Genomic DNA, 13,009 nt, shown 5'->3' with positions numbered 1-13,009 from the left:
TCCCCCATTAATTGCCGGAATGCTTGAGACGCATTTGAAAAGCAATCAGTATTCAAAGTGAGGAGAGTGAGTGGGTCACATTTAAAATCATTACAGTTTATTCCCAGCCATTATAGTTCGATGGGATTTTATAAAAGGGCATCATTGGTTTAGTTTTAATTTCAGCTCTGGCCTGCGTGGAACAGAATTGCCAATCATAAATTTTTGTACTTAGATAATTTACAATAAAATGAATATCACCAGATTAATTTTCCCATTTTCCATTTCCAGATTAGTCTCAGGTACATTTCGAACTCAATCTAAAGTGAAATTTTTGATTGGAAAATATGACAGGCTGCTTAGTTATTGCCGAAACCAATGTAATAAACTGCTTCAAGCTGTCATATGCATTCACCCATAAAATATCTTTCTGATGACTTCTATAACTATCTATCGTCTGATGGCAGTGGTATCTTTTAAAAGCTTCATGAGAAAACGGTGATTCGATTTACAGTTTTCATCAGCTGTATAAAAATCGTCGCTTGCTCGAGGGTATCATGGGCAAAGTCAGTCGATCTTCATGAGTGATATAAATTCGATTTATGGAGAATGCGAAATGAATCTGACAGCAAGGGCTTGCAGTTTGTTTCTCATATTAGGAGTCATCTCTAATCTTTTTTAAAACAAGGTGAAACCAAAGAATTCAGAGAATCGTACCATTTTCAGCTCCATACCTCCCTACCTCCCGGAACCAGCCCCAAAAACAAAAGCTCCGTCTGCCCTTAAATGATCGATCACAGGTTAAAATCATCACTTATGTGCATCATTAGGAAAAAGCGATGCTTTTTATAAGAAAGGTTGGTGAATGAGATTGGGTGGGAAAAAGGCGCATTACACTTTCCCCTAATGGAAGGTAATGGCCATAGCCATCCTGCCAATCTGCCGAGAAACTTACTTTTCGCTTCAACATCCATCTTCCTGCTTCCTTTTCTTCTCGTTCTTCGATCGGTATAAACTAGACGTTTTTACGGCAGCCTGGAAGGTGGCAGCAAACTGGTAGGTGATCAATTTCAGCCGGTCTCTACATTATAACTCATTCTTCATCAGCCCAATGCCTGTTCTCCCAGGAGAGTCAGTTCCCCTCCAACCAAGAATAATGTGAACCCAACACGTGCATCCCAACTTCATCATGACCATCAAGGTTATTGCATCTTGCCAAGATTCACCCCACATTAGAAAGGAGTATAAGATTGTGAGGTTCAGGATGCCTAACGAAAGCAGCATGTCTTGGAAAATTTGTACATCACAAAAAAAACAGTCAAAATGGCCGCTCACTGGTACATTTACCAATATGAGGCAAGACCACAATTGATTTTTTAAGCCTTTAAGCAGTTAAATTGTCAATGTTTGACCGCGACGCATCAAATAATGCGCTCTGTTGTGAATCTGAAATTTAGATTATGTTATTCCGGACAGTCGGGCAAGTAAATGGTGAAAAATAAACTGTTGATTGACCACGGAAATTTTTTGATAATCGACAAATTAGACAGACTTTGATATTTCCACTCTTTTCAGCCAACTGGCAGAAAAAACTCAAAACACGCCCCCCTATTACCCAATTAGCAAAATTCGAAATTAATTTTTTCATCAAATAATTTCTTTATATCTGTAGACTTGCCACAGCAAATATTTTTTCAATACCTCTCCAAATATGTACTTGAGAGTTAAAAACATGCACTCGTCTAATTGATAGGCCTCGACCCTCCAACCTATGAATATTCATTAGTGGTCTTGTCTCATATAACTTGAGTCCATCTGGTAACGAGAACAATATGAGTACAACAACATATGAATTTATTTTGGTGTAGATCAATAATCAAACTGCCATACCCTCAGTTTTACTCAGTGACACCACAAACTAATGACACAAACTGACAGAAAGACAACTTCATTACAGAAAAAATCGCCCGAAGAATCAATCTCACATCCAAACACACTGTCATATCTTATAATGAAAGTGACAACAACGTCAATACTGTATATTTATGTCACCTTGATTAACAGACATTCTTGTCAATCATTGATTAACGTTGTGCTAATTAATCTCGTTTCGCTGCATAGAATATGAAAGTTAATATGAAAACTGATTAAATGCCATGGCTATCTGAACCTTGTGTGAAATAGAGCAAATTTTTCTTCCACACAAGGTTCAGATCGCCACGTCGAATATCCTCCCACAGTTATTTCTGTTTTAATTGTATGTGTTGCTGACGTCAGGTATACTTTGCACGTGAATCCGGAGAACAAAGATTCCAAATTTAAGGTTTACAGGACCTGACGAGTGTTGTGGATCCTGACCTTGCCTTGGTACACCTACTTGTACGTCCATGTGACCCTAAGGGCTACGCTGACGAGAGCTCCGGCTCCTGGAAGGTCCAACTATACCAGACAGATCTTAGGCAAGGGTCCAGACCAAAGTTGGATCCTGACCTTACCGTGGTGCACCTACTTGTACGTCCATGTGACCCTAAGGGCTACGCTGGCGAGAGCTCCGGCTCCTGGAAGGTCCAACCATGCCAGGCAGATCTTAGGCAAGGGTCCAGACCAAAGATGGATGATGACACGTTGGTGATGACGCTTCAAGGAGGCCGCCTCTCCCCATCTACCAGGCAACTATGAGCCAGCAACTCATTCCGTCACTATACAGAGTTGCAGAAATAATCAAAAACAATAACCTCACACTTTTGATGGCTTAAACCATCATGTTGTTCTTAAGTAAAAGTAAGTACAGGACCTGAACACGAAATCTTTCAGTATCTGTGTCATCTGACCCGCCAATCGTCATTACCATTAATGTCACGATGCAATGCCCATCTCTATACATTGCCATACCAATACACATGGTCCCAGAGTTAAAATAATTCCTCTGTCTCAAATTGAATCATTGCGGCTTCTCTATGGCCTGAACCACAAAAGGTGGGACGAGCACGATGACAAGAAGCCAGCAGAAATCAATTTATCTGATGAAATGTTTGGCTCTTCTGTGGGCTATAGGAGATATACCGGGCAACGGATGTAGGGAATTTCAACATTTCATCTGGTCTGACCCACAAAAGCGAGTCGGTCAGCATGCATCTGGTCTGACCCACAAAACTGAGCCTGTCAGCATATTGGTCTGCCCCACAAAACCGAGCCTGTCAGCATTCATCTGGTCTGACCCACAAAGGTCAGCGTGCATTTGATCTGACCCACAAAACCGAGCCTGTCAGAATTCATCTGGTCTGACCCATAAAACCGAGCCTGTCGCATTCATCTGGTCTGACCCACAAATCTTGCCATACATCACCAACATACATCGCACATACCGCTTGGTTAAATAACCCTCTGCAGCCTGAACCGTGACAGGGGGAATGAACATCCCGACAAGAAGCCCGCACAAATCAATTTACCTGATGCGAGACTTATAATAGCTTATAGAAACATTAAGACGAATCAATAATATCTGATGTGTGCACAATGAGATGTGCCGCGAGCAACAGGAGTCATCAACGTCCTCTGAGAGGCGCGCGCTGAGAGAGATTTTGCTGCCAGTACAGTAGATGACAATTCTGTCGTTGACTTTTAAAGCAAAGTCTCCTTTAGATTATGATATAACAGAAATCTATCAGCCACTGTTTTTGTATAGCAACCTGATTTTCTCATACTTGGACTAAGTTTCCGAGCCACTCTTGGTTATTCTTTCATTGCAAGATGGCTGTCAACATCTAACATCCACAGTGACAACAAATTATTAACCGTCAACAACCGTCGTTCTTTGTCATTGTTCTTGTTTTAAAATAGTTTTTCAAGTAGTACAATGTGATTACAAGCGCAAAATAAATACCAAGAAAGTCAATATCGTCTGCCATATCCTACACAATGCACTGTATATAATGCACTTCGTGCAAGACCAGTCAAACATTCATATTCATCAGTATTTCATTTTAGCACCACTCCTGGTATAATACATGAATCAAACTTTCATAAACTTTCAATCCACGCTACGCATAGTTGAACAGCTATAAAATACATGCACCAACAACTACTGAGCAATAAATAATATTGCATTCACATGTTCTGAAAGGATTGTTTAATGGTGATACATACTATATAAGTAAGCATTTTCGATTATTTTTATGGTGAGATTTCAATCCAATCCCATGTCAAAGTCACGCAATAGACTTTTTATTGAGTTGACTTAATTCGTTATAACTATTTATGACTTATAAACTTGTAAACCTTGTGGGACACAATTTTATTGGGAAGTGAAGTGCGGTTGCATAGTGGAAGGGATTTAAACTCGTGATAGGAAAGTCATGGGTTTCAAGGCATGGCCAGTGCAACTCAATCCTTCAACTGAGAAGGCCAAGTGTAACAGAATGTACCCCTTGGTTTCCACAGAAAGGTTATTTGGATTAGGCTGATGGATGAATGTCAAGACCTTTAAAAAAGAAGTCATCAATCCAATTATTTTGTCACAAAAATTCAAATTTCATGTACGCGCCAATTAACGCATGCCATCAGTCAATCCACTGGGCTGATCCTAGCATACAACCTCCTATCAGCAGCTCTAGGCCGCCCACAACCCCCCAAGGGACTAGTTCGTTTAACATCACATTAAACAATAATCACGCACTAACTGGTAACACATGACCTGCATGCCAATCGCATAGATATCCATGTCCCTGCATTCTACTCTAGTATATAATATTCTAATTAGACGGTACCAGGTTCTTAACTCAGGTTTATCATTAGAATTTCATTATTTTCCTAATGAATGCTTGGCAGTAACATGAATCTCATGAATACTTGTACAGAAGAATTTACATTTTATTCAGGTGTACAAACCAGGCCAGAAATCTGCATCTAGGTATATATGGCAACTGAACTTAAGGCATAGGCCCTCTGTAACATATAAAATGTAGTAAATCCCTATCAAGGGACACCATTGGGACTGAATAATACTACATGTACTATCCTTAGAGAGAGGCGTCCTGATAAGAGAGGTCAAATTGGCTTGCTTACAGAGGTGTCTGCCGAGAGAGGTCCCACTGTGCTTGCGCAAGGGTCAACTCATTCTCAATCATTGAAAACTGACAAAAATTTCTGAGATCAGGCTCACCTCATTCTCAATAATGGAAAACTTACAACTGATATCAGGCTTTCCTCATTTTCAATCATGGAAAACTTACAACTGATATCAGGCTCACCTCATTCAAAATCATGGAAACCTTACAACTGATATCAGGCTCACCTCATTTTCAATCATGGAAAACTGAGAACTGATATCAGGCCCATCTCATTCTCAATCATGGAAAATAGACAACTGATATCAGGCTAACCTCATTCTCAATCATTGACAACTGATATCAGGCTTATCTCATTCTCAATCACGAAAAATTGACAAACGATCAGATTGATGGGACTTATAGCCATAATAATACAGTTTTCATTTGACTCGGAGCCATGCCTGTTTAAACACAGCGAGATTATTTCCCCCAAATGTGTGTTTACTGAGAACAGTAATGAGAGATCTCAAGTTTATTAACTTTTATGTAGGCAGGAAATGAAAGCATCACATCAGCTGCCTATGAGGTATGTTAAGTTCAAGGCCATTTGTCATGGTCGGTTGTATCCAAAAGCAAGGCACTTAACCCGCAAAAGTTTCTTAACACATTTCACCATGGCAATTGGCAAATATGAAATGGTAACTAAGGACAAAATTTTTCACTCAAAGGGTGTCCTCAGTGGAGAGCTTCTACTGAATTTCAATTCACATATGTGTCTTCCACAAATATGTGAATCTCAGGAAAGCAACTGTGACCATTCCCAAACAAAGGCAAAATCACAAACAGGCAAACAATCTGGACCACTGGCAAATCAATATATTTATCACATCCACAAAACGATGGAAAAGTAATGATTTGCCTGCTTCACCGGGACTCTAGCTGTTCCTTTCACAACATCACTTTGATGTTGATGGGCATGGTGAGGAACAGTGATTGACAAATAATGGCTTTCTGGAAGCTGAGCCTATGCCATGGTGAGCCGACAGCGTGAGGGATTCATTGAAGACTGACAACAAGGATTTGTGGAGGAATTCTGCAACACTGATAAACTACTCTTTCTAAGCCAAAGATATTTTTCCTCTGAGTGTCAACAAGTCTTATCATAAAAAGTATAATCAAAGTGTTTTGGCATCAATCAAATAGCAAGATTAGAAGTGGATAGAAAAATACAGATGTCAGTTAAGTCCAGAAAGTTCTGATCAATCACAGTAAAGAAACCAACAAAAATCAACAAATTTGCTAGCAAAACAGTTTTGGCGCCAACTACAGTAGAACCTCTCTATTAAGGACACCCTTGGGACTGACTAGTACTGTTCTTAACAGAGAGGTGTCCCGATTAGAGAGGTCAAATTGAATTGAAACAACCAATTTGGGACCAAAACTAGTGTCCTTGATAGAGAGGTGTCCACAAAGGGAGGTTCTACTGTATATCAATTTGGTTAATTAAACAAGCTTTACTCTCCCCTCAGCCATTCACTGATCAGAAGCGTACATCCTTTGATGCATTGATCACTCTTTGTCATGTCATTGAACGACTGGCTACACACTTATATAGACAGATTAATGAGGACATGACGTTTGGGTGACACAGACCAATCAATTTCACTTTTCAGCGCCATATTTGGGGGAGGGGGCAGGGGCACTGCTCCCAGACATCTGTCTGTGAAAAATGTGCCTTTCATGCACCCTCCCCCCCCCCCCCAGGGCAGGTGGTTATGGGACAACCAACAAACATGACTGATGGGATAGCAAAAAGGATATATCAATAATGTCAACTGGGTCACCCTAATAATTCACTTTTGATGGGAATTTCTCTACTTTTCATGAGATGGTGTGCCATTCAAGTCCTTATCATGTGTTTGCTCGAGTAAACCTTTAGGCTGGGTAGCATTATTTATGGGTGTTGGGAAGAATTGACAAACAGGGGGGAGGAAATGCCTTTAAATTCAATGTGAATGTCAAAATTACTATGAGAATTCCTTATTATGTTGGGTGCTAGCACGTCCTATACCAGCGACATAAAGCAACATTGCTCTTTTGTGATCAAAGTGAATTCATGACATTTTGAATTGTCAGTGTTGTAAGCTCACATGGCTGTCCTTTTAGAGAGGTTTTCTATATTATTATAGATATGTATTACTGGAATGCCCAGTATGTTTGATTTGCGGTGTCTTTCAATTGATAAGAAATGGGTCACCCAAATCTATAGAGTGGAACCTCTGTTAGCAGACACCTCTCTATTAAGGACAACCTCTCTATTGAGGACACTAGTTTTGGTCCCAAATTGGTTGTTTCCATTCAATTTGACCTCTCTAATCAGGACACCTCTCTATTAAGGACAGCACTTGTCAGTCCTGAGGGTGTCCTTAATAGAGAGGTTCTACTGTATATCAAACATAATGAAATTTTGTACAAATGATTATTTGACCCAACATGGTTGGGGGTCAACACAATGTCTTATATGTTTTTGCTACACTCAATGCATTCACCCAGTAGTCTGTGATAAACCATCTTGGTAAGGAATATCACTATCAGTCATCCAAATCAGCCTCCTCCAACATCCAGTGAGGTTTAGGTCATCAAAATTAAATTTAGCAATCACATATGAATTAGGCCTGTATGGTGCACAAACTGTTGGTTGAACTTTCTGACATCTTACTCCAGTAAGTCCAAAAATAACAGACAAAACCGACAGTCCCTACAGATTGTTCATTAAAGGACTCAGCGCCTTGTGTCAAGATGCTTTCTGTGTGTGATAAGGAGAACTTACTGACATCTTACTCCAGTTAGTCAAAAAAAAACAGGCAAAACAGACAGTCCCTACAGATTGTTCATTAAAGGACTCAGCGCCTTGAGTGTCAAGATGCTTTCCGAGTGTGATAAGGAGAATTTTCAGCATGCACCTTGAATTGTAGTTTCAGATAGTTTTTTTTATTTAGGGATGTATGGTAAGTCCATTGGAAAAAACTGCTGATGATGTATAATGCAATGAGACTTCTATTCAGTCTTACACCCCTTAAATTAGACTAACATAGGGTCACATTATCTGTCCCTATAATGAACAGAAAAAAAACCTGTTTCACAACTGAAAAATTTGTTACCATAGGCCTACATATTCTCAATCAGAATTAGGCCCCCTAATTCAGCCCTCTGTATCATAAATCACACCTCTGTCTGTAAAATAATGCAGCTGATCAATCATACCTTCGCTTTACCAGGAATAGACCTTTCAGGTAACAGTTTTTAACAAATCCATATACTAATACCATTTTGTGAGTTACATCTACAGGCCACCGTAGAAATTTAAATACCCACTCAATGCTAGCGCGTTGATATCGATATGCGGAATGCGGGACGCGGGACGCGATTTACTTTCGGCAAGGTTCCACGTGTTTCAAGAACTGTAACATTATAAGAATTACACATAAAATAAAGGGATACATGCCTACCTCGAAGGGGTCTGTATCCAGTTTGAACGGGCTCGCGATCCCGTGGATGCAGCCAAGTTGTCCGGCGATTCTCATCGCTGAAAAAGGTTAACAAGAAACCAGATCTCAAAATTTTGATCACCGAAAAGTCACTCTAAAAGTGCTTTATCTCACGAACTTGGCAATGTCTGCTCTTGAAATTTTGCACAGATGTTGGGTTTGATAATCGGAAGAGGTTGAGGGTACTCACTCAATAAAGAATATCCTTCCATCGGCAGTAACACCGTAAGTCCATGAATAAGGAAGGCCCGAGCGGAGAAGCTCAGCGGCCATGTTTACAACATATCACTTAAGGGATACACCTTTGGCTCTTCAATCGATATGTTTTACCTCCCGCCGTTGCGGTTTAGTCAATCAAAAATGTGATTAAATAACGGTAACTGCAGTTATCGTTTCTTTCCTATCGATCAACTCAATCCAGTTACACTTAATTCGCGTCTTTACGCATTCATCAGGAAAAACTGATATACGGTTAACGACAGAGCCGGCGCGTGCGGGTCCTAATTGGATACGCTTGAGTAAATTGGGAATAGCCTGTAATTGATTGACAGGCTGATACATGGCAGTGAAGGAATTCCGATAGTTTACAACCACTTCTTGCGCGTAGTAAAGTTATGCAAGCATGATTAGGCGGCATACCCGGTCCTTCAGTTAAAAGAATTTTCTAGTTTAGTGTTATTTGTGCTTGGTAGCTTGAACGTAAATTCAGTCCCTATGGATTTAATAAATTCAGTCCCTGTGGATTTAATAGTCTTGTTCAATATTATTGTTCACTTAATTGAGGATATGATAGGGATTTATACCTATAGAGAGACCACGTCGACATAGATCCATTTGTTGCTTAACAACATCGGTACTTGAAATATTCGACCTATACGAATATCCATCGCATGTCTAGACACTCGGGGCAATACATTTCATCATCAAATTCATCATGGAGATTGATTATTACTTATCAAATGTGCCTCGTAGATATTTTTCTCGGCGATAATTTTTGTCACTGCAAACGAGATTTCGAAATGGGACACTGCGCACAAGTTGGGAAACAAGAACGGTGCCATCTTGCGATATTCGTTGGAATCAACGCTGCAACGAGTAAAAGTCAGAGGGGGGAGGGAGGTCTTCAGATATGGGATATCACGTCAATCGCCTTCTTATCAAGCCAAAAATTGTCCATCCCAAGCTACAGGGCTCGTCACTAATTGCCGTGTAACCTGTGCGAGGGGAGGAGCATTCGACCGAGCGGGTGTTAGATGAAAATAGTATTGGCGACTGCGCAAATGGAGAGATTCGCCGGTGAAACGTTTTCGGTGGTCATATATTTTGACATGCAGAGGCTCAAAAAGGTTCCGCCGCCTGCCAATTTCAATCGGCGGTATGCGTCATTTAATCATAAAACTGAGTGTCATGGATACCACACCGAGAGATTCTGGCATATGACAACAACCTTCGGGAGACCTCTGCTTTGCAAGCAAGTCGTACAAGCAAGTGGACATGCGTACAACGCCACATGGCGAGCAGATGCCCGCATTTCAGGTTTGAATCGTCCCGTTGTGGAGTATAGCACTGTACGCTTGGAACCTGCTTGCATACAGTGGACAGAGGTTTCCAGCGCTATGCTGGTACATTGGTCAAATTGACAATTACAAAACGAGATGCTTTTATTCATAATTTATTTGTTTGATCCACATTGTACAAAAAGACTGAATAATGTGACAAAGTACGATACAAAAATCCAAGACATTACACTTGACAAAAACATGGTTAACAAAGACGTGCAATGGCCATGCATATTGTATGATCACTTTTCGTGATCACTCAACGAGTGCACCAGGGAAGTTGATCCCTTTTTTCCACTCCCCCCTCCTGTACATTCATCACCTGCATTCACTTCATTTTTTATGATAAAGTCATTGCAGTGGTCCACATGCGCATATAAAATGTATTCAATAAAAACAATGAGCACCGGGGTAACCAACCGGAAGAACACGTGATGCGAATTGTCCCATACCCGGATTCTGCTAGTTTTATGTCAGGAGGAGGATCCTCATCACACACGCGCCTTCTTAGATTTGGTGGCTTTCAGTTTTTCCTGTAAATATAAGCAAGTAAATACATGAATATTGGACTGTATCGAAGTGGAAACCCACAAAACTGCATGAATATACCGTAACGAAGCTATATTACGGAACGAAGCTATATTACGGAACGAAGCTATTTTACGGAACGAAGCAATATTACATACTAAACCTTCCAGCGGTATAGGCTCCGCCCATATTGACGCGCGTTGTCTGGAAGTGAAACAATGGCAACACATCGAGGGTAAAGATGCTATATAACGGAACGAGACCGTTCAATGCGACTTGGTTCACGAATATTCATGTTGTCACAAGGTCATGGTCACAAAGTCCTTGGTGTGATTAACATCTCGTCAGAATGACCATACTTGAGAAAAATCAATTGACGAACCATCAATAATCGACAATTAAACGTTAATTGACTAACTAAACGTTGGAAGATGTTCCAAAAGGTGTTGAATATGACAACAGAATCATAATCATGACATTACCCTCGGCGTCGATGGAGCGGTTGCAGCTGCCTTCTTGACTCTGGCCCCGGCTGCGGCCTTCTTTGCTGGCGCCTTTTTGGTTGGCGTCTTTTTGGTTGGCGTCTTTTTGCCAGCAGCTTTAGGTTTCGCTTCTGTAGGCTTCTTAGACGCTGAAATGGAATATTAAATCGAAATAATTATGCTGAAAGTGTGGAAGTGTAGAGTGTCTACATGCCGACTTATCAATATCAGTCTAAAGTATCGTCCTTTCAAGGATGGATGTACGCACAACGACGATGGATCGACATGAGTGTCTACTGAAATATCACTGAGAATGCGCGCATGATGTTTAGTCTTCTCACGGCAGTGACGTTTCTGTCGTAAGTGGCATGTTGACTTGATGTCATCTTTCCAGCATCAGACATGTCATCTTTCCAGCATCAGACATTACACCCACGTGTGATCTGCCCACGTGTGATCTGCATGATGTTTAAAGAAAAAACCCTTCGATTCCATCACGATGGAGGCCCTCACTGGATGCCTATATTCGCACCACCAAAAATATATGAGGCGAGCGGTACCACTTACAAGTCACGAGCATTTTTTTAACCCGATTGACAAATTCCAATGAATGCCGAGCTGAAATAACATGCCTCAAGACCCAAAATTACGCAGTGGCATTCTTGCTAATGTAACTTACCAGTTTTTTTGGGCGTTGTTTTTGGCGTTGTCTTTGTCTTCTTGGGCGACTTGTTTTCCTTCACTTTCTTTGATCTGGGTTTGTCAGCCCGCGACTTCGGCTTGTCCGTCTTTGCCTTAAATGCCTTTTCTTTCACTTCCGCCCGTTTAGCATCCAACTTCATTTTCTTATTCTTTTCTTTTTCCATGGATGCAAGTTTTAGCTTGTTGATCTTCAGTCTGAAAAGGGAATGATGAAAGTTTGATGTGTTTGGAGTGCAAAAATGATGATGGCGCAGGCAAGCGTACAAAGCTATATTATTGCATCACAGCCTTTGCAAAGTCACTCCAATACACTCAATGAAATCTTTGTTTGAGTCATTTCAGAAACTGTCCGGATACAACTTTGGGAAACGAGATCAAGAGATTAATCATGCGTTTCAACTTGTGCCGTTTACGCATTCATCATCGTCGCATTGTGAAACTAAACCTAATCGATGTGATGATTGAGCGTACGAAATGAACAGGGGCCCGGAATGGCTGGGTGTACACGCGGCGTCGGGGGCGTGTCGCCCAGGGCGACGTCCTTGCTTGGAGAGGGTCAACGATAAATTTTATTTTACCAACACCGTTCCATGGTATACAATGATTATAAAAATGCATTTTCCTGCTGAAATTTAGATTGGACGCAAAATATATTGTAAGATTTTACCTTCCGGTCAAGCCTGTCGCTTCAGAACCCTTTGGCCGGACAACCAAGTCCTCGAGTGCTCCCTCCGCGATGCCCTTCCGGAGCGAATTCTTCAGAGTTTCATTATTCTCCATCCCGTACTTTTCAATCATAAAATTCTTGATAGTGGTGATGGATACGCCCTTGTTGGTGGGTGGTTGCGCCTGAATCGCTTCAACGATCCGCTGTAACATTTTCGGTCGGGCAGGCTTCTTCGCTTTGACGGTTTGGTCGGTGTCGGTCGCCATTCTGACCAAGGCCTGGGTCTACAGGACACGTGCGGAATTCGTGAAAATCGGTAGTTGTCACCTCAATGCTTATTGCTGGGTTGTGGTGCTCTTCATCCACGCCCGTGTCAATTTATACTCGGACTGCCGACCTTATTGTAACCCTTTACTATTCAGGGTCCAATCACATTTCGATTAAGCCTAAATCGTCCCGAAGACATTTTTAAAATTGATAATTAGCATTGTTCCGA

At 41.1% G+C, this 13,009-nt stretch overlaps 2 protein-coding genes across 6 annotated transcripts in view; both read right to left on the bottom strand.

Annotated features, from left to right (window-relative positions):
• LOC135492690 (uncharacterized) overlaps positions 1 to 8,848 on the bottom strand; it is a 129,488-nt gene extending 120,640 nt beyond the window's left edge. For all 5 annotated transcript variants that reach the window (XM_064779274.1, XM_064779275.1, XM_064779278.1 and 2 more), the window contains exons 1-2: positions 8,766 to 8,848; positions 8,537 to 8,613 (exon numbers count right to left, since the gene is read on the bottom strand). In XM_064779274.1, coding sequence (XP_064635344.1) covers positions 8,537 to 8,613; positions 8,766 to 8,848 — 160 coding nt within the window. The remainder of the gene's footprint in view (positions 1 to 8,536; positions 8,614 to 8,765) is intronic.
• Positions 8,849 to 10,158: 1,310 nt separating this feature from the next.
• Positions 10,159 to 12,850, bottom strand: LOC135492754 (histone H1-gamma, late-like). Its single transcript, XM_064779389.1, has 4 exons — positions 12,514 to 12,850; positions 11,824 to 12,041; positions 11,145 to 11,293; positions 10,159 to 10,667 (listed from the first exon to the last, which is right to left on the bottom strand). The coding sequence occupies exons 1-4, from the start codon at positions 12,777 to 12,779 to the stop codon at positions 10,626 to 10,628; spliced, it is 675 nt and encodes a 224-aa protein (XP_064635459.1). The 5' UTR covers positions 12,780 to 12,850; the 3' UTR covers positions 10,159 to 10,625.
• Between the last annotated feature and the right edge of the window lie 159 nt (positions 12,851 to 13,009).

This window comes from Lineus longissimus, chromosome 8 (assembly GCF_910592395.1).
Source record: "Lineus longissimus chromosome 8, tnLinLong1.2, whole genome shotgun sequence".
Lineage (NCBI taxonomy): Eukaryota > Metazoa > Nemertea > Pilidiophora > Heteronemertea > Lineidae > Lineus > Lineus longissimus.
The sequence above is the reverse complement of the archived record's forward strand: the minus strand, read 5'-3'. Positions and strand labels throughout refer to the sequence as shown.